Source organism: Rhinolophus sinicus, linkage group LG12 (assembly GCF_036562045.2).
Source record: "Rhinolophus sinicus isolate RSC01 linkage group LG12, ASM3656204v1, whole genome shotgun sequence".
Classification (NCBI taxonomy): Eukaryota; Metazoa; Chordata; class Mammalia; order Chiroptera; family Rhinolophidae; genus Rhinolophus; species Rhinolophus sinicus.
This window is the reverse complement of record NC_133761.1, coordinates 20,325,533-20,347,260: the sequence shown is the minus strand read 5'-3', so window position 1 is coordinate 20,347,260 and position 21,728 is coordinate 20,325,533. Positions and strand designations below refer to the sequence as shown.

The 21,728-nt window shown below is 34.4% G+C and overlaps 1 protein-coding gene across 6 annotated transcripts in view; it reads right to left on the bottom strand.

Moving 5' to 3' along the window:
• Positions 1-21,728, bottom strand: part of CSMD3 (CUB and Sushi multiple domains 3) — a 1,090,811-nt gene that overhangs the window by 584,874 nt on the left and 484,209 nt on the right. For all 6 annotated transcript variants that reach the window (XM_074316364.1, XM_074316366.1, XM_074316365.1 and 3 more), the window contains one exon: positions 20,021-20,145. In XM_074316364.1, coding sequence (XP_074172465.1) covers positions 20,021-20,145 — 125 coding nt within the window. The remainder of the gene's footprint in view (positions 1-20,020; positions 20,146-21,728) is intronic.

The following is a 21,728-nucleotide window of genomic DNA, read 5'->3' as shown; positions in this document are numbered from 1 at the left end:
AATGAAATCAAGCCTCAATAACAGCTGTGAATTCTCAATTCTATTACAAACAAAAAGCCCTCTAATAATTGGAAAATGAAACAACTATCCTTTGTATTTGTTACCTATTCGTCCGTAGCCACTATCAATTACTTGAATCAAGTATTGCTTAAGGTTTGAGGCAGTGGGACAGGTAAGGCCTGAATATCCATATGTAAAATTGTCTGATTCTTTCAAAACTAGTCTATGTATGGATTAACAGTAACTTCAAGCTTCCTGGAGTACATTATTGAAATATAATTATGTATACCAGTGCTTATAATAATGTTTGACTATAAAGAAAATAAAAGAGGAATGTCTACCTACCAAATAGATTAATGCTATTTTGAAATTTGGGGAGAAACTTAGTTTTAAGAAGAAAGGGAGAATTTTTCCAAGGGACAGTTCAGAGGAGATGAACCAAAAGAGGGAGAAGTTCATTCAGAAAAATTATTTGGACAAAATCCACAAATACTGTTGAGTCAGGGATTAGGTGGCACAGGAAAACAAAAACAAAAACAGTTCTCACCTAAGGAGGCCAAAAGTCATGCAGGCTGGAATTGAGAGTCAATTTTATTTGCAATAAACTTCATAGGAGCCAAAAGTTCATGTGAACCTTCACAAATGTAACTGTGACTGATCATGTCCGTGGTTTGTATACCTTGAATTTTTTAGTGTTTTGGGCTCTTTAATTCACAATGATACAATGAAAACAACATGGACTTTGAAATCATGCACATCTAAATTTGAATCCTGGTTCCAGCACTTAAGAGCTGTTTTGTTGCGAAATTTACTTCCCCTATTTTGTCAACTATAAAAGGCACAATTATTGCATTAATTATAAGTAATATATGTAATCAATGCAATTTCTGTTACAGAAAGGAATTAAAGAAAATATTGATATATATTATCACCATAAATATGCAATGGAGGAGATGGTTCTTGAACCTAAGTATTCTGACTCTAAGTCTGGGTTGCTTTTCACTAAAGGGACATAATGGAAGGCAACATAGGGTGAGGTCATATCTACCATTCTGGAGCATTATTTATGATTGGGACAAGGAAAAAATAAAGCTGAAAAGAAATTCAGGGTCAGTTTTTAGAAGCTCCGAAATGCCAAGCTAAGAAATTTTGACTTGGATAGTACACCAATGAATTATCTGCAGAATGGAATGGCATATTGAAAAAAGAATACATATATATATGTATGTGTATATATATATATATGTATATATATATATATATATATATATATATATATATATATATATATATATATATATATATATATATGTAGGTATACATATACACTCTAGTAGTAATATGTGAAGCAAAGGTGAAAACAGAGAAACTGGAGGTGAGAAAAGTTAGAAAATTGTTACAATAACACAGCAACTTCCAAAATTTTCAGCCCAGATTAGCAAATTTTGGGAGCTTTTGCTACATACCGTGTTTCCCTGAAAATAAGACCTAACCGGAAAATAAGCCCTAGCATGATTTTTCAGGATGACATCCCCTGAACATAAGCCCTAATGTGTCTTTTGGAGCAAAAATTAATATAAGACCCGGTCTTATTTTCGGGAGAACATGGTACTACATTTTCATTTTTGAGGATAAACAAAGGAGATTATTAGAAATTCTGACAAGTTCTGTAGTTAAAGTAGCGCAATAAATCATCTATTTGAATAATACTGAGTACCTTTTCTATATTTTTATTAATATATAAAGATAACCCTAGGTAATCCTAGCCTTAAACCATTAATATAGTATATATAGTTTTCCTTCATATAAATATATATTTTTTTAATTATGATTTTTTTCCAGAAAATTTCCCATTTCTAAGTCTTTTGGCTTTAGACAGCCTGACAGTATTTTGACAAGTATATATTACATATACACTATTCAATGCTGGTCATATGTCTATCCACCTATGATTTGCACTTCTCTTTTTAAAATTAGAGTTCCTTAGCCAAGTAACTATAATGCCACTTCTTTAGAATGTTTCTTTAGATATCTTCTCCTGCATAGGTTCTTTTTTTCTTCTAGTCTTCAACACCTGAAGGTACAACTAAGCTCTAATATCTTTATAAGTTTGGAGGTACATTTCAATAACTTTCTTATAATTTGTTTGAAATTGCTGTTTTTAAATTCTAAATACAATATCTGACAATGCTCACTATTTTCTTCCTAAGTTATTACAATTTATAAAATAAGCTAATCATACTCCTCCCAGGTTTTAACTTTATCAGGCAGCTTTGCCTTACTGAGAAAAATTAAATGCTCACATTTGCCAGTCCTGTCATTACTCTCTGGGAGATGAAATAATTAAAAAAGCAAGTAAGAAAAAAAGAGGCCAAATGTGACCTTTGGTGTCGTAGCTTAAAACAAATGCTATTGTGTGTAATTAGTCAATATTTTTATGGTTATGAAAATGAAGAAAACTGGAGCCATTTTATGAAAACCTCACAAAACATTTTCCAATAACATAGTCTTTATGATTTAATTTTCTTTAAAATACTCTAAACAGGTAGGAAAAATACCATATGCTATCCTTGCATAATTTGGAAAGAAAATTTATGCAGAAAGAACAAAATAAATGTAAACAATGGTAACACATTCAGAAAACATTCCTTATAGTTTTACAGAAAGCAACATTAGATCCGTTGGGAAGCAGATTTACAAAAGCAATAAAAATGTGATTCATTTTTTTTTTTTGCTTTATGTTTTTATATCTAAAGATTTTGTTGGCCTTTTTTTCTTTTAGAGTTTGGTCAAAATATCCAGGGAGATATGAGATGTGTTAATAATTATTAAAAGTAACAATGTCATAATATTGAAAGCATTTTCAGAATAAATATGTAATTACAGATCCTGCTGAGCATATATATCCTTCAAAAGTTTTAAGAGAAGTTTATTCAATAACAAGAAAATGAGCATGAACTTTTATTAACTTCAAATAGGTTCAGAACATCATTTTAAAAAAAGGGCAACAAATGAAATTTACCAAGATGTCTCTTTTTTCCTTGTGCCAGAACTAAGGAGGTATTTTTTCCAGTGAAACACCACTCATTAAAAATCTAGCTATAAATATTGACCTTAACTGTGTAATAGAAATGTGAAATTTGAAATAAATAATTTTATAAATTAATTTAAATAAGCCATTAAAGCATAAATTGGATGATCATTAGAGACACACACAAAAGGAGGTGTAAAATTAATGTATATGTTGAGTTATTGGCACTTTTGAGGAACTTTAAGAATTCATGTTTCATAAAGTTATATTTAACTATTTAATTTTCTACTCAAAATTATATCCATGCTGCAAACCTACATTTGTCTTGTCTTATTTCCTTGGAATTAATAAGCTAAATGTGACCAAAAGGGACAGTGGGAATGCAAATGAAGTGCAGCTCCTTTAGGTGTGACCCATTTTCATTTCATCCCAAGAAACACTTACCTCAGAGTAAACCGGTGCCATTTTCAGCTGGTAATACATGATAAGTATGAAAATGAGGCCACCTTTGACACTTAACATGCAAATTTATATTGCTCTCAGTATGTATGTGCCCAGTAAAAAGAGGAAGTGGTGAGCGGCTGCTTCTGCTCTGTGACCTGAACTCTGCTCTGTGATCAAACTTCCACTTTCCCCCTCTGTAGATCAGGAATACGAGTGTGATATACATAACTAAATGTTTCAACCAGCCTGGCAGTGAGTACATTACTCATTGGCAATGAGGGAGAAACTCCCTAAGAAAACAATATCGTTTCAATTTGTTTTTTGTCAATTCAGTTAAATTGACCAATTTATCTCAGAGGGGATGTATTAACTGAATTAGCCTCCAGAGACTTTGATTTAATTGGTGTGGGTTGGGACCCCGGCATGCGTTTGTATTTTAAAAGCTCTCCAATTGATTGTAATGTGCAGCCGGGGATGAAGACCACTGGGCTCAACGAAAACCTCAGGATATGACTGTATTTCTCAGAGGCTGACTGCTTGGTGACTTCCCCAGCTCTGCGTTCCTATCAATTTCGTCTTTGGTTCCATCCTAATGCGTCATAGAACTGCTGGATTTCTTCCTCTCCTCAGATGACCTCACCTAATTTACAGAAAAACAGTAGGGAAGGAACAAGTGTACCATTTGAGAATGATGCCTTCTGTTTCCCGCCTGCAAAATTATCTGTACCTTCATTGGCTGCTTCCTCATGGTCTCCCACCTCAAAGGAGATGGAATATTAGCTCCTATCCGGGAAAAGACATCCCTTCTATTCTGAACCCCAGGCCCTTCATATCCTGATCTGTATCTTCCAACTGACCCATACCCCACTGTCTCAGATGGACCTTTGTTCTTGCTTATAAACCGTTCAGGTCTTGAAAACAATCTGAACCCAATTGCATACTCCTCTCTGTTTATCAACCTAGCTCTGCCCTTTGCTTTGTAGTCAAGCTTCTGCTTTTCTCTTTAAGCCCCAATTTTCTCACCTCTTTGCTCCTCAACTATAGCCACGTGGCATTTACATCAACAGTTACAATGAAAATGATTTTACCAAAGTCGCCGGTGACCTCTCGGTTGCTGAATTCAACAAGTTCTTATTTTTTCAACCACTTTGCATCATTTAATGATGTTGGCCACATCTCATTTATAAAATTTCTCCTCCCTGTGGTGTTATAACACTGTTCTCTTGTACTATCCATCTCTGTTTCCTGCAGCAACTTTTTTAGTCTCCGTCACAGGTTCAACTTCCTCTTCCTATCTGTTACATGGAAACTCTGCCTTCAATCTTGCCTCTTTCCATTTGTGCTCCATTTTCTATAACATTGCACCCTGATATATTTATATTTGCTCATATAGTTCTATCTGGTGTACCCCTCATATCCACCACCATACTCATTAGCCCTATCTACTATGTCTTCAAGATTCAGCTCAGGATCTTTCTCCTGTAGGAAGCCTTCTCTGGTGAGCCTCAGGACATCCACCTTCTATATAGCTCTAGCATGGAGTTTATGGTAAAATATTATTGTATATTAACTTTGGGATCTCCTTTTGCCCCCCACCCCCAATCAGCGAGAGTAAATTAATTGTAGGTATGAACTTTGTCTTAGTTATCTGTTATCCCTAGCACCTAGCACAGTGTCTGACTAGCATACAATCATCACTCAATAAATACTTGTTCAATGTATTACATTAATATGGCATCCTGTTTTCTAAAAAAAGCCAAAAAGCAATAACCTCTTCTTCTTTATGTATCCAAGATATAACCCAATATTTATCTTAGCATTGACGTATAAGACCATTCACAGTAAGATCCATCTGTCTGACCAAACTGAAGTTATCTCTCAATTTTTCCCATCCTCCATATGTTCATGCTCTTCCTCAATTCATTCACCAGTGTCTCGTTCTCTTTCTAACAGGATCTCTTTCATGACCGTGCAGTTTTATGTATGGTTTTCTCTGTCTTCAATATATGTCCATCTCTCATGCCTATGTCTGTCTGTCTGGCTCTCCTTCTTAAATCTCTACTCATTCATTTTAATGAACATTTTTGGACTCTTCTAGGTTGAGTGGTTGTTTTACCCTCTTCAGATCAAAAGCACTGTGTTCATTTATCTGCAATATATCCTATTGTGATGTACTGCAATGTGTACATTTCTGTTGTGTTTTGTCCACTAAAGTAGATTTCTGATCTTCGTGAGAAAAATATAATTTCTTGCTCATTGTTTTCTCCCTTTAGCTAATAAATAATTAGCACTCAAATGTCAATGATGGTGAATAAGTAAATTATTTCCAAAATAAAGGAATTTGTAGTAATACTCAACTCAGAGATAAAGTGACTAAGTAACATTTTCAATACCAATGACATTTATTTCCCAAAGGCTAATATTATTTCTGTCTTCTATCCTTCCTTTGTTCTGAATAGTCCTTATGTCTATGTAACCACACCTCTGTTGCTTTTGTGATGTTTTGGGGTAGGTTTACTTTGACTGTACTGTGTTTTCCATGAGACTGTAAATTCCTCAAGGGCACAATCTGTTCAATTCTATTCTGTGTTGCTTACAATGTGTCTAGCATGGTGGGAAACAAAACTATCATTCATTTATGTATTTATGAGCGTGTCTGGAATGTGCTGGGCATTGCTAGTTGTTGGAAATGTTAATGCTTTTTATCTGGACCCACAAAAATTATTGTAAGACTAGCTAATCAGTAGAATACAATCTATACCTTAAAAAAAAAGATGTGTCAAAATATGATAAATTCTGTATGTTCATATTATGGGTAAAAAAACATGATTTTTAAAATTTCATATAAATTCAATATAAATATTAAAAATATCCCCTTTCTCAGCAATCCTGTCTGTTCATATTTGCTTATGCCTTGTGTTTCCTATTTGGTGTCCATGTCTCTCCCTGGTTTTATATATTTTTCATATCACACTGTATCTTTCTCTTTGCATCATAAAATTCTGTATTTTGCATATATATACAAAGCATCAGACATTCCAGAGATCACATTGTGATCATTTTATTTACAAACTGTCCTGCCCAGAGGTAGCTCTTCTGCTATTTTAAAACAAAAGTGAGTTTGCACCATGGAGAAGCTAAGTATGGGAATGGAGTTCTCACTCCACTATTTTTACTTATCTCATTTTCTTGTGGGATCAGAATTAGCTGGAAGGCTATTAAGTCATCATTGATTTTCCAGGTGCCTTTTGCTAAATATCACAACCTCTCATCAAACACAGGAAATAAGGCTTTCTACATTATAGGGGAATTTTGAGTAATCTCACAGATTTACTACAAACACAAAAAAGTCATTGCATTTTAAGAATTATTTGAAATTCCCTTTCAAATAGGTAGTTTCTACTGCAGATTTTGAATTGCCTGTACTGATTTCATTAGTTTTCAATTTTTTCAACCTTTTATAAAGATAACACATTTCAGTCTCCCCCGCCCCCACCGACTTTGGCTGTCTAGTTCAACTAAAACATCCATTGTTTATTTGGTTATTATTTTTATTTCCTTAGTTATTTGTACTTTAGTACTGACACGTTTCACTTTATCCTATGAAATTTCAAATCCTCAGGCATTTTAAATTATATATGCTAAGAACTAAAAAGTTGTTTCCTGTTTATTTTTTTCTCCCAACTCTCCTAGGATTGTTATTGATTGATTATAAAAATTAAAATATTTATTTGTCATTTAAAAATTCAAAACTATAATTGTTAGCACATAGCAAAATTAAAAATCATGTTATAATCAACTTCATCTTTCTAGGGATACACTGCTTACAATCAACATATTATAGGGGTGCATTTAATAATAGGAAATGTTTGAACACATGTAATCATTTACCTTAAAATGAAATCACATTTTTAACAGTGAATGAGGTATGAAAAATCCACAGAATCTAAATTACTCTAAAGCAGTATGATGATTGATAACATCAATTTTGGCTCTAAATAAAAACAACATTTGCCAGTTTTTAAATTACTACTCAAAGCAGTAAAATCGAGGACTACAATATTGTGTTAATATAATAGTTTACCAAAGATAAATACTGGGTCTACAAAAGTAAAGAAGCATACTGCTATACACTGAATATGTGTGTCCCCACTCCCCCAAAAAAATTATATGTTGAATCCTAATGCCCAATGTGATGGGATTAAGAATGGGGCTTTTGGGAAGTGATTAGATGATGAGGGTATAGCTTTCATGAACAGGTTTGGTGCCCTTATAAAAGAAATCCAGTTTCATTCTTTTGCACATGGCTTTCCAATTCTGCCAGCACCATTTATTGAAAAGGCTGCTTTTTCTCCATTGTATGTTTTTGGCTTCTTTGTTGAAAATTATCTGTCCATATTTATGTGGGGTTATTTCTGGGTTTTCAATTCTATTCCATTGATCTGTGTGTCTGTTTTTCTGCCAATACCATACTGTTTTGATTATTATTACCCTGTAGTACAAGCTGAAGTCAGGGAGTGTGACACCTCCAACACTGTCCTTTTTTCTTAGGATAGCTTTGGCTATTTGGGGTCTTTTGTGGTTCCAAACAAATATGATGATTTTGTAGTTGTATTTCTTTTAAAAATTGGGATTGAATTGGGATTGAATCTGTATATTGCTTTGGGTAATATGGCCACTTTAACTATGATGATTCTTCCAATCCATGAACATGGAATGTCTTTCCATTTTTTTGTGTCTTCTTCAATTTATTTAAAAAATGTCTTATATTTTTCAACATATAGGTCTTTCATATCCTTGGTTAAGTTTATTCCTAGGTATTTTATTATTTTTGTTGCAATTGGAAAAGGAATTGTGGTTTTTTTTTGTTTGTTTTTAATTTCTTTTTCTGAGGTTTCATTGTTAATATATAGGAATGCAAAGGAATTTTGTACATTGATTTTGTAGTTGGCAACTTTACTGTATTTGTTTACTGCTTCTAATAGCTTTTCGGTGGCGTCTTTAGGATTTTATATATGTAGCACCATGTCATCTGCAAGAGTGACAATTTAACTTCTTCATTCCCAATTTGGATGCCTTTTATTTCTTTCTCTTGCCTGATTGCTCTGGCGTGGACTTTCAACACTATGTTGAAAAGCAGAGGTGATAGGGAACGGCCCTGTCATGTTCCTGAACATAGAGCAAAGAGCTTCAGTTTTTCGCCATTAATTATGATACCAGCTAAGGGTTTGTCATATATGGCCTTTCTTATGTTGAGGTATTTTTCCTTCTACACCCATTTTATTAAGCGTTTTGATCATAAATGGATGTTGTATCTTGTCAAGTGCTTTTTCTGCATCTATTGATATAATCATATGAATTTTTGTCCTTTTTTTTTGGTGTATTTTATTGATCTGTCACCATGTACCAAAATTAATTCAAAATGGATCAAAGACCTAAACATAAGACCTGAAACAATAAACTACATAGAAGAAATCATAGGTACTAAACTTATGGACCTTGGGTTCAGAATGCATTTTATGAATTTGATCTCAAAGGCAAGGGAAATAAAAGCTAAAATAAATCAATGGGACTCTATCAAACTAAAAAACTTCTGCGCAGCAAAACAAACCATCGAGAAAATAAAGAGGCAACAAACCGAATGGAAGGTTTTTGCAAAAAACACCTCCGATAAGGGACTAATATCCAAAATATATAAGAAACTCATATCAGTCAACAACAACAACAAACAAACAAAACAAAAAATAATCCAATTAAAAAATGGGCAGAGAAACTGAACAGACATTTCTCCAAAGAAGACATACCAATAGCCAATAGACATGAAAAAATGTTCAACATCACTAATCATCAGAGAAATGCAAATAAAAAACACAATGAGATATCACCTCACACCAGTTATAATAGCCATCATCAACAAGACAAATAATGACAAGTGTTGGAGAGGCTATGGAGAAAAAGGAACACTCATACACTGTTAGTAAGATTGTAGGTTGGTGCAGGTACTGTGGAAGGCAGTGTGGAGGTTCCTCAAAAAATTAAGAATAGAACTACCATATGTTCTATAGAACATATGGACTACCCAGCAATCTCTTTCCTGAATATCTACCCAAAAAATGTGAAAACATTTATGCGTAAAGATATATGTGCTTTGATATTTATTGCAGCCTTATTTATGGTAGCCAAGACATGGAAACTAGCAAAGTGTCCTTGTATAGATGATTGGATAAAGAAGCTGTGGTATATATACACAATGGAATACTATTCTGCTATAAGAAAAGATGAAATAGTGCCATTTGCGACAACATGGATGGATCTTGAGATTATTATACTGAGTGAAATAGAAAAAGTTGAGAAACATATGATTTCACTGATATGTGGTATACAAAACTGAAAACAACAAAAGAACAAGACAAACAAATGATGAAAAAAAAACCTCATAGACACAGACAATAGTTTAGTGGTTACCAGAGAGTAAGCGGGGTGGGGGTGGGGTGGTAGATGAGGGTAAAGGGGATCAAATATATGGTGATGGAAGGAGAACTGACTCTGGGTGGTGAACACACAACATGATATACATATGATGTATTACAGAATTGTACACCTGAAATCTATGTAACTTTACTAACAATTATCACCCCAATAAACTTTAATTAAAAAAAAGAGAGATCCAAGAGACATCCCTTGCCCCTTCCACTATGTGAGATCATAGTTTAAAGTTTTCAGTAAAGAATCCAGTCCTGACCAGACATCATCTTCGACTTTGCAGCCTCCAGAATGTGAAAAATAAATATTTATTGTTTATAAGCCACTCAGTTATGGTATTTTTGTTATAGCTGCCAGAACAGACTAAGATAAACACTGAATGAAAAACAACCTTAACATGTTCCAAAATCCAGAAAATCAGTAATTTTACATAATTCCCTAGCAGGGATCTGGCATGATTGGCATGTAGTTCCATAAATACACGTTTGTCTCATTATCATTTTGTATAGTTTATGAAAGTATTAATATAGTTTTAATAAGTAAATATTTTTAGGTTACAAAACTGACTACTCATCTCTATATACTTGAAACACAAAAATTCCGAATTTGAAAAAAAATAAAAGGCTGGGTATTTAGTACTATTAGTGTCACCTTTTCAAACTTCTGAAAGTGTTCATTGTTAATTTGTTTTCATTTATAAATACATCACATTGTATTTATTTCAGTAGTATGCATATGACATCTTGAAATGTATTTGTTCCATGAATCTTTAATAACATGTGTTTGATTTCCTCTCCCCCATTCAAAAAAAAAAAACATTTAGAATTTACAATGGGAAGAAGTCTCTAGCAATGACCTTGTATACACACCTTCATAAATTTACAAGATAGCAAACTGAAGCCCAGAGAAGGGTAAGCAAGATTAGCAGGGTCATAGCCCCAGGAAATCAGTGAGTTGAAAATGAATCTTCTCACTTGTATCTGTGGAGATTTCCCCTCTACTGTATACCAAACAAAATCATTTATTTGCTAACTATTTGCGCATTTTTCCTAATAATTTGTGAGGAAACTAAGATGTGTGGAATGTATTTCTGAACAATTCAACGTTGGAAGGGTATCACTGAAATGCAAAATTTCTAATTGTTTTGAATTTTAAATGATATACATAAATGTATCACTATTCATATCCAAAACATAACATGTAAATGCTGTCATATAATTAAAATGCAGAGGGTACCAAAAAAATATAAACACATATTAAGAAAATAAAAAACTGTATTAAAATTGTAATAATATATACTGATAACAAAAGATGAATACAAGTCATGTGTATACCTTTTTTTTGTCACCCCGATATGTTCATCATTGGAATGCAGTAAAATTAATTTTCTTATCAAAATTACATAACAAATTTCAAACTTGTTCTTCGAAAAAAATAAAAGAACATCAAGAAACACGGGTGTATGATAAATATCCATATCTAGACCATCTGTCTATCTTCTTCACCATATGTCATTCTATTAATTGCTAATATCATCCTTATTATGCATCACCTCATCTGTAACATTATTCCATGAAACTGAGAAGGCATCAATAACAACTACAAAAAAACACCTGCTATATGTGTTTCTAGTTGATAAATTTCAGCAGGTTCTGGTTTGCTCTTGGGCAAAATTTTCTAATTGCTTTTGCATAACAGGAGACTTTCTACCAGGACAACTTTCTTTCATTACAACCAGCACATTACTATCTTCTTAAATTGTTTTTTATAAATAATTAAATCTCCCCAAAATATTTAATCAAAATGTTTATTTAGCAACTATTATGTGAACAAAAACATGGGCATATTGGTTACTGGGCTAAATATTATGAAGAAGAATAAAATATGAGTAGGAATTTATATGTGAAAGAATTTGGCAAACTATGACCTGCAAATCCATTAATAAATACTGTTTAGCTCTTAGGTTAGGCTAGTAATTATCTAACATACAAACTGTACAACCTTTTTTCACTTTGTATATGAAGAGAGAATTTTAACCTCATTATGATCTTTCTGTTTAATCAAACTCAATATCTGGATAGACCACACCGGTAACTGTCCTTTTCTTGGCAACAGTTGAAACAGATCCACTGAAAACTCAATCATTTAAGAAGTGCTGATTATTTTGTTCTTTCTGAGATGATTTTGGTTGAAGAAGCAAATCTATGGCCCATGAAATGATGAGGAAGCAGTGGTAAACAGAATAGAATTCAGTGTTAAAAATGTGAAGTAATGTGAAACAAAGGTGGGGGGGAATAAAGGATTATTGAAGACATCAGGAAAGAATTTTTGGAGGAGGTGCAAGTCAAGTAAGATACTGAAAAGTCAGCAAAATATGGTTAATAGGTTTGCTTTCATTCAGGACAGGTCAGATATATATAAAAATGAGGATGGTGATTTTGTTTACTATTCACCTGCTGGGATAATTTTGGTATAGTTAAAGAAACAACTGGATGGACACACATTCTGGGTGATTTTTGGAATCAGATGAGTTAACAATTATTATCAGCAGCAGAACCATCACAACATCTAGCACTTCTATCAATTGTTTGTGTTTAGCCCATATACTAAGTACTTTTATATTAGGTATAATGCCACCCTCATATAAATTCTTAACACCCTATGAAGTAGATAATTGTCTATTTACTTATTAATATACTGATTAATTTACTTTGGATTCCACAAATATTAATGAACATTAGTAGGTATGCCAGACTAAATACTATATGGGATATACAGTATGTAAGGTTTCTTATTATTTTGCATTGGTTAACAAGACATACACACAAAACTAGGTAATATATAATAATGTTTTCTTACAAGAGATGTACAATCTTCTGTAAAATTCAGATGAGGAAGATAATTGGTGATTGATTAAATAAAGTATGTAAAAGGTGACTCCCAGGGACTTCCAGTGAAGATGGCAGAGTAGGTAAATGCTGTGCTCACCTCCTCCCACAACCACATCAAAATTACAACTAAATTATAGAACAATCACTCTTGAGAAGCACCTGAAGTCCAGTTGAACAGAACTATAACTAAGGATGTAAAGAAGCCACATTGAGACTGGTAAGAGGGGCAGAGAAATGAAACGGGTTGTTTTCACACCCATGTGTGGTGGTTAAAAATTGAAAGGGATATCTCAGCTGTGGAATCCCCACTGAGTAGTGAGGGGTCCCAGCTCCACATGGGGCTCCCCAGCATGAGCAGTAGTGCTAGGAACAGAAGTCATCACAACAGCTGGCTATGAAAATCAGCAGGGATTCAGTTGGGTGAGAAAGAGGTCTGCTATAGATCCAAGTGCCTTCTTAAAGGGTCCTAGCATAGACTCATTCACTTATAAAAACTGCCCTAAGATTCAGTGAAGGGACATAAGATCAAAAAGTGATAGGGACATATGGCAAGGAAACGAATTGTCTGGCTTCAGGGCAAAGGCGGGAGGGGCAGTTCTCTCTGGGACTAACGTGAAGGCAGGTACTTTCATTGTTGACACCGCCCCCCCACCCAGCCCACAGGTGCTGGTGCCAATTCTGAGTCTCCATCAAACTGGAAAACACAGTGCTTGCCCCACCCTGGTGATTATCTGAGACCCTGTCCTACCCGATTCTCGCAACAGGTATGATCCGTTTTCAGAAGCTAATTCACACAAGCTGATAGCCTGAGCCCACACTACAGCATGGCCTGGATCGCTTGCTAAGCAGCCACCAGCCCGACACTAGGGACAGTGAACCTCAGTTCACAGCATTAGCACTCCCAGGCACTTCCAATCCCAGCACAGGCAGCTACCAATGGCAGTTCACTTTGTGTCTCCTACCAGGTGAGGTGTCCCTGACCTTGGTCTGCACTAAAGCCCCTCATAAGAGGCCCTAGAACAAGCACACCTGGTGGTAGGCTTCACACCACACCAGAGTGCTACCCAATTAGGGCCACAAATGACACACCCAAAAGGTGGATTCAGCAGGTATCAAGCCTGACTAAGGTGAATCTCGTACCATGGAATCACTCCACAAACAACAACTTGCTCTCTATAGTCATAACCACTACTCAGAGCCAGTCAGACTGAGGGTCAATCCCACCTACTGACATGCCAACAGCAATCAAGGTTCAACTGTAACAGGAGAGTACTCACAACCCACACAAGGGCCACACCTGGAGTGCATAGCTCAGGTGAACAGGGAGACCATGCCACTGGTTCCCTCAGGACACCTACTACATAAAGCTGCTGTGCTAAGACTGGGGAATGTAGCAGATCTACTTAATACATAGAAACAAATACAGGGAGGCTGCCTAAATGAGAACACAATGTAATAGGTCCCAAAGGAAGAACAGAACAAAATTTCACATAAAGAACTAAACATAAAGGAGGGAAGAAATCTACCTGATGAAGAGTTCAAAACACCAGTTATAAGGATGTTCAATGAACTTAAGAGAAGAATAGATGAACTCAGTGAGAAGTTCAACAAACACATAGAAAACATAAAAATATAATAAAATAATAACCAGTCAAAAATGAATAATACATTAACTGAAATGAAGAATACATCAGTTGGAATGAATAATAGATTACTTGTATCAGAGGATCAACTCAGTGCTTTGGGAGACAAGGTGGTGGAAAACACCCAATCAGAACAGTAAAAAGAAAAATGAATAAAAACAAAATAATAAGGATAGATTAAGGGACCTCTGTGACAACATCAAGAGTAACAACATTCACATCATAGGGGTACAAGAAAGAGAAGAGAGAGAGGAAGGGATTGAAAACCTATTTGAAAAAATAATGACTGAAAACTTCCCTCACCTGAAGAAAATAGACATACAAGTTCAGGAAGTGCAGAGAGTTCCAAACAAGAAGAACCCAAAGAGGCCTTCACCAAGACACATCAAAATTAAAATGCCAATGGTTAAAAATGAAGAAACTATCTTAAAAGCAACAAGAGAAAAGCAATCAGTTACCAAGGGAGCTCCCATAAGACTGTCAATAGAAACTTTTCAGGCCAGAAGGGACTGGCATGCAATTTCCAAAGTAATGAAAGACAAGGACCTACAACCAAGATTACTCTATTGAGCAAGGCTGTCATTGACAATCTAAGGAGAGATAAAGTGCCTTCCAGACAAGAAAAGCTGAAGGAATTCATCAAAACCAAAGCAGTACTACAAGAAATGTTAAAGAGATATCTTTAAGAAGAAGAACAAAAATAAATGAATGAATGAATGAATGAATAAATAAGGAAATATTGCAAAGAAAAATAATTCTCACATAATGAAAGCAGTGGATCAAACAATAGAAAAACTAATACAAAGACTGAAAGGCAAAAGTTGGAAAATCATGTGTAATTACAATGGTAAATTAAGTGATACACACAAACGCACACACCCAAAAGAAGTTAAAAAAAAAAAAAGAGAGAAAAATATAAACATGAGGAGGTGAGTAAAAATGACAGTGATTTTAGAAAGTTTTCAAACTTAAACTGCCCATCAGCTTGGTATATAGATAAAGCACATGGTAACCACAAAATAAAAATCTACAAGAAATATCCAAGAAATAAAGAAGAAGCAGAAAGTAATCAACATGCAAAAACAGAACAAGAGAATAAGAACAAAGAACTACAAAAACAATCAGCAATCAATTAATAAAATAGCAGTAACTACATAGCTATCAATAATTACATTAAATGTAAATGGATTAAATATTCCAATCAAAAACTGAATTGATAAAGAAAAGATGATATATATATATATATATGTGACTGGACATTAATTTCCTGAACTCATCCTAAAAAAAGTGCAACATACCTCACTGTTGAATATCACTATGGTCACCTTCGAAGTACTCCCCTTGGGAAGCTATGCTCCAAAGTCAGCACCTAGTCCACCCTTCAAAGCAATTTTGGAACTCTTTTTCTGAAATGGCCATCAGAGCTGTTGTTGTATTGCCCTTGATGTCCAGAATGTCATCAACATGTCTTCCTTTCAATATTTCCTTTACCTTTAGGTAAAGAAATAAGTCATTGGGGGCCAGATCAGGTGAGTAGCGAGGTGATTCAATACAGTCATTTGTTTACTGGCTAAAAACTCCCTCACAGACAGTGCTGTGTGAGCTGGTGCATTGTCATAATGCAAGAGCCATGAATTGTTAGTGAAAAGTTCAGGTCGTCTAACTTTTCCACAAAGCCTTTTCAGCACTTCCAAATAGTAAACTTGGTTAACTGTGTCCAGTTGATACAAATTCATGATGAATAATCCATCTGATATCAAAAAAAAAAGGTTAGCCACATCTTTGCAACAAGTCTGCAAACTTAATTTGCAGACTTTGTATATATGGTAGAATATTACTCAACCGTGAAAAAGAATGAACCTTATCATTTGAAACAACAGGGATGGACCCAAAGGGTATCATGCTAAGTGAAATAAGTCAGGCAGAGAAAGACAAATACCATATGATTTCACTTATATGTGGAATCTGAAAAAATAAATGAAAAAACAAAATTGAAATAAAGTCATAAATACAGAGAACGAAATGATGGTTGCAAGATGGGAGCGGATGGAGGAGCAGGGTGAAAAATTGAAGTGATTGGGAAGTACAATTTGACAGTTACAAAATAGTCATGGAGATGTAACGTACAGCTTAGGGAATATGGTCAATAATATTGTAATAACTATATATGGTGTCTGGTGCATGAAAAACCTATTGGGGCAATCACTTTGTAGGTTATATAAATGTCTAACCATTATTTTGTACACCTGAAACTAATATAAAATTGAATGTCAAAAATAAGCCTAATTTTAGCCCAGCTTCCAGTATTTTTGTATTTCTTTTGCCTTCTTTTACAATCCTCCCCAAATCATCCCTCCCATTACTTCCATAAGTGCTTTATGCCCTTGTGCCTTAAGAGACAAAACATTGGTTATTTGGAACCTTCCAAATAAATACTGATTCAAAATTAGTCAAAAATTTTAGTCAAATCAATCAATATTAACTCTCTTAAATGTTTCTGAGTTAATAAATTATCAATTCTCAAACAAATTCTGTTTCTTTGAGCATTATGAATGTCTAAAATAAACATTCTATGGACCATCCAAATGGATAAGTCTTCTTATTTGCATAAGCTCAAGCTTTTGGTATCTATTGCATTTTCAACAAAGAAACAATTTTCCCATAACTGCAAATTGGCAAATATCTCATATATATATGCATTCTATGGAATGAAAATTAGTGTCTGAGTTTGTGTAAAATCCATTAATAGTGATTTCTGAATCACTCTTTTCTTTTAATTCACAATTTGCTGTTTGTCTGAACTTTCAGTCCTTTTAAAATCACCATTTCTTGACTGCTCAACCATGCAATACATAGACAGAAGCTATATTAATAACCTCTCAAAGGTGCAGTGCACTGATACTGCTATTTATGCTGCTGTCTGGAAAAAAGCATATTTATTCTGTCCAAGCACCCATGAGACATGAAACTATTCTTTGTTCAGACTCACAGTAGATAGTCATTTCAAAACTTCAATTACTATTTCAGCATGTTCCTCCATTCCCGTTTCCAGAACCACAGCCAGTGATTTCTAATAGCAAAATGTACTTTATAAACCATACACACATGTGCCTTGCATAAAATGAGCAAATAAAACTATACATAAATGATTAATATCTTCAGAAAAATATAGAATTCAGATGAAATAATATTAGTATATGCAAATTGTATACCTCCCAGCTAATGACTGAAGACAGCTGAATGAATAATAATAAAAAAAATATACATTTCATCCATCTTGTAATCAAAGAAAAATAATCATACATTAATATTCAACAAATATTTCTTCAGATTTAAGTCAGTATAGAGCTGTTCTTTGTGGTACAGGATTTATGAAAAATAAAATCATGGCACCTTATTTCTGCCTTTGAACAATTTACAATCACAATAAATATGATGTATTCTTTTTATTGAAATGAGAGTCCTGAATAAAAAAAAAGATGGTTTATAGTCTCAATCTTACTTTATGTAGACCTTAAATTCCATGATCTGGCTATAACTTCTCTTCTTGTGTGAAATGTTCTTTCCGCATTAACATTCATCTCTTTTTCTTGAATCTTTTATTTTCCCTTTTTTTTTTTTTTGCCAATGAAAAATACACACCTCTAGTGTATGTAAAACTGAAGCAGCACACTTGAATCACACGATTTTGAAAACATGATTTTCACTATATTGTCCCTTATAAGTATAATTTGTTTTGAGTGGAAGACACCATAAAAAATCTACCTCATACAATTTAGTGTTCTATTCTTTGTTGGGATATTAATAAAAGTAACTACCACCATATTTATCATGCAGTATCCACTTTAAAAAGCACAATGCAAGATATTTCAGATCTCAAATCCAGGAGAAAAGTTTGTTTTTGCTGTGCATTGTTATATTTGTATTTTATACCTGATGGTTTCCATGTACATCGATCAGGTTTTCCTATTTGTTTGGCAGATGTCATATTTAAGTCTAATGTATGAATCATTCTTAAAAGTTGTTTACCGACTTGTCCGTGAGTTTTTAGGATCATGTAACCATTTTACCAAATGTTCTCATTATCCCCATTTCACTACTTATTTTTAATGCTCTTGCACTATATCTCGTTTTATAAGCCTTTGAAAATTAGAAGGGTAATGGATAAGCATCTACGTGTGACAGGAAAGTCTTACTTGAAGCTGAGAGTCTTACTTGAACCTTCTTACTGTGGGTTGCTACTGCCAGGTGAGTGGACTATCCCTGTTGCTTCCATTTCATCATTTTCTACTCCCTCCTTAGTGCTCAGTCTTCTCTCTCCATTCTATGGATAATCTTACCAAGGACTTTGCCATTTTCCAGGTATTTTAGCTTGGGAAAGTGACTGGATCTCTCGATGCCTTATATTCCTCATTTCTAAAATGGAGATGAAAATGCCTCCATCGGTTTGTTTGGAGGCTTAAATGAGACGGAGTGCATGCAGTGGTTAGCACAATGCCTGGCACATCGTTAAGTGCCTCAAAAATGATGCTGATGATGACAGCATTGCAGTAACAGCAAGTACTCTCCCATACGACTTTATTTTTTCAGTTTCTTCTAACTGCATGAGATTTTTCTAAGCTCACAGACTTGAACATTCATCTTTGACCCTATCTTGTCGCTTTCTCCTTCCATATCCAGCCAGTTGTCAAATATTATGTCTTTTTCCCTTTACAGTAGCTCTCACATCTGTCCCTTCTCTATTCCTCAAATATCACCCTCATTCTGTCTGTAAGTAATCTGCAGGTTATGGTGAATCAGTGAAAATATTCTCTGAAAGAGAAGGAGAGCTAGCAGAATTTTGAGGACTAAGACACTGAAATATGCAGAGCTGCCCTTATTACCAATAACAGCAATAAACAAGCAGTCAAGAATGCCAGTGGGCTAGGCTGAGGTGTTCACAGTCAAACACTGCTTAATAAAGTTTAGAGAAAAAGAGGCCTTATTAAATCCAATAGAAATATTTAATTCATGGAAAGGTGGTGGGAGTAATACTTATCTGCAGTTACTAGTAATATGAAAGCCAAAGAACTTAGTTTAAATTAACTAAGTTATACCATGTGTTCCATATCTACTGCCACCAACATCACTGTTATTGGACACACCAGCAATTAAAATGGCAAATCATACAAGTGAAGGTAGAATTACGGTTAAAAAAAAAATTCCTACCATCTGTATCAATGTTTACACAGGGTAATGTGTGATTTTAAAAAAAAAGGGCCAACTAAGGTACCAGTGTCTTGTATTATATATTTTATGATCCAATCTGTTGCTATGTGACTATTACATTGGGAATTCCTTAGGAGCCTAACACAGTGGTTCACATAGCACAGAATTTCAATAACTGTTGATACATACATGAGCTCGATATTGCCTTAAAGACGGCATCACACCTCAAAGATTTAATTAAAATTTGTATACAATAGAACAAATTTCAAATTATTAGAATGTGTTAAGAGAGTAATATTATTTCAATGATGTTTCCTTACCTTTACATACAGGCCTGTGATCGCTCCAAGCCGCAAAGACTTCAGCTATCCGCTGACAGGTGATGCTCTTAGCACCTTGTAAGACATAATCTTCATCACAAGAAAACTGCACAGTTGATCCAAGGCTAAAATTGAACAAAGGATTAAAAAAACAGGATTAGAAACACATAGCCTAAGGATTAGGTTCCTCTTCTACTGGCAATAGCTAACAGGTCAAAAATGTTCCATTGTGACAAAAAGTATTTTTCTACTGGGAAAACAAAATATGAAGGAAAAAAATGACTTGTACAAATGTATACTAAAAGTAATAAACAGATGAATCTGCTGTAAATGAATAAAATGCAGATAGTGGTAGGGATTGTAAAAAGTCGTCATTAAGTTTAGTTATCTTGTTATTAGTTGTAGAAGTCAAGGTTAAATAAATGACTAAGTGCCCTTTCCTAAGAAGGTGGTAAATATGAAGGAAAAAGTGGACTTCTTGACATGAACCCCAGTGTTTGTGTTCATACCACATTATAGTACTTCTCTAGCAGGTATTTTATGTGTATTTATTTGGACACATATTTGTGCATCCATGTCTACCTGTGTATATATGTATGTATACACACACACACACTTACACACACACACACACACACTCATATATCTGTATGCATATAGGCTGCAAAATAGTGCTGATCGTTTTTCATATATAATTCACCCACCTTTTATTATTTAACCTATTGCAATTTGGATATTGCTTTCCTTTCCATTGAAAGTGAAGTTACTAAAATGATCATTTTTTAAAACCTAATTGCAAAGGGTAGTGTGTTTTTTTTCTCCTTAAATAAAAAACTGAGCATGTATTTTCTTCCTGAAAAATCCTTAAACAACAACTCACTAGCAAAAATATATCAAGTCCAATTTCCTTAACGTGGCTTAAAAAAGCCTTCCAGCAGTAAGTCCCAGACAACTTCCTCACCTCATCTCTAACCCAAGGCCACACACAATGAGCACTTTCAGCAGGTGACAGTTTCTGCACATATCATGGCATTTTCAGTCTGTACTGCTCTCCCTGACCCTTCCTGCTTAGAAGGCCTTACCTGCACTTCTCACCCAGCCTACGCCTGAACAGCTCCTGTTCAGTGCCCTGAGCTTGTCCTGCAGAGCATTACATGATTACATTTTTGTTGTACGAAAATATCTCTGGAACAATGTAGAGGACAATTTGAAAGGAAAACTAATAGAAAAAAGGAGACCAGTAAGAAAATAGCTCAAATAATTTAGGCCAAGGGTTGGCAAACTCTGTCATGCAGTCCAAATCTGGCCCATTGCTTGTTTTTGCAGAGCCCAGAAGCTAAAAATGGTCTCTATACTTAAAAAAAAAAAATAAAATAAAAAAAAATCAAAGACAGAATATTTTATGGAATGTAAAAATTATATGAAATTCAGATTTCAATGTCCATAAGTAAAATGTCATTGGAACACAGACATACGCTTTCATTTACACATTATCTATGTCTGTTTTCATGCTACAGTGTCAGAGCTGAATAACTGCAATGGAGACTCTTTGGCCTACAGAATGTAAGATATTTACTATCCAGCCCTTTAAAGAAAAAGCTGATCAACCTCTGGTCTAAATATGACAAAAAACCTAAAGTAAGGGGTGGCATGGCAAAGAACAGAAAAATATCATATAGGGAATAATCTAGGCATTATAATCTATTCT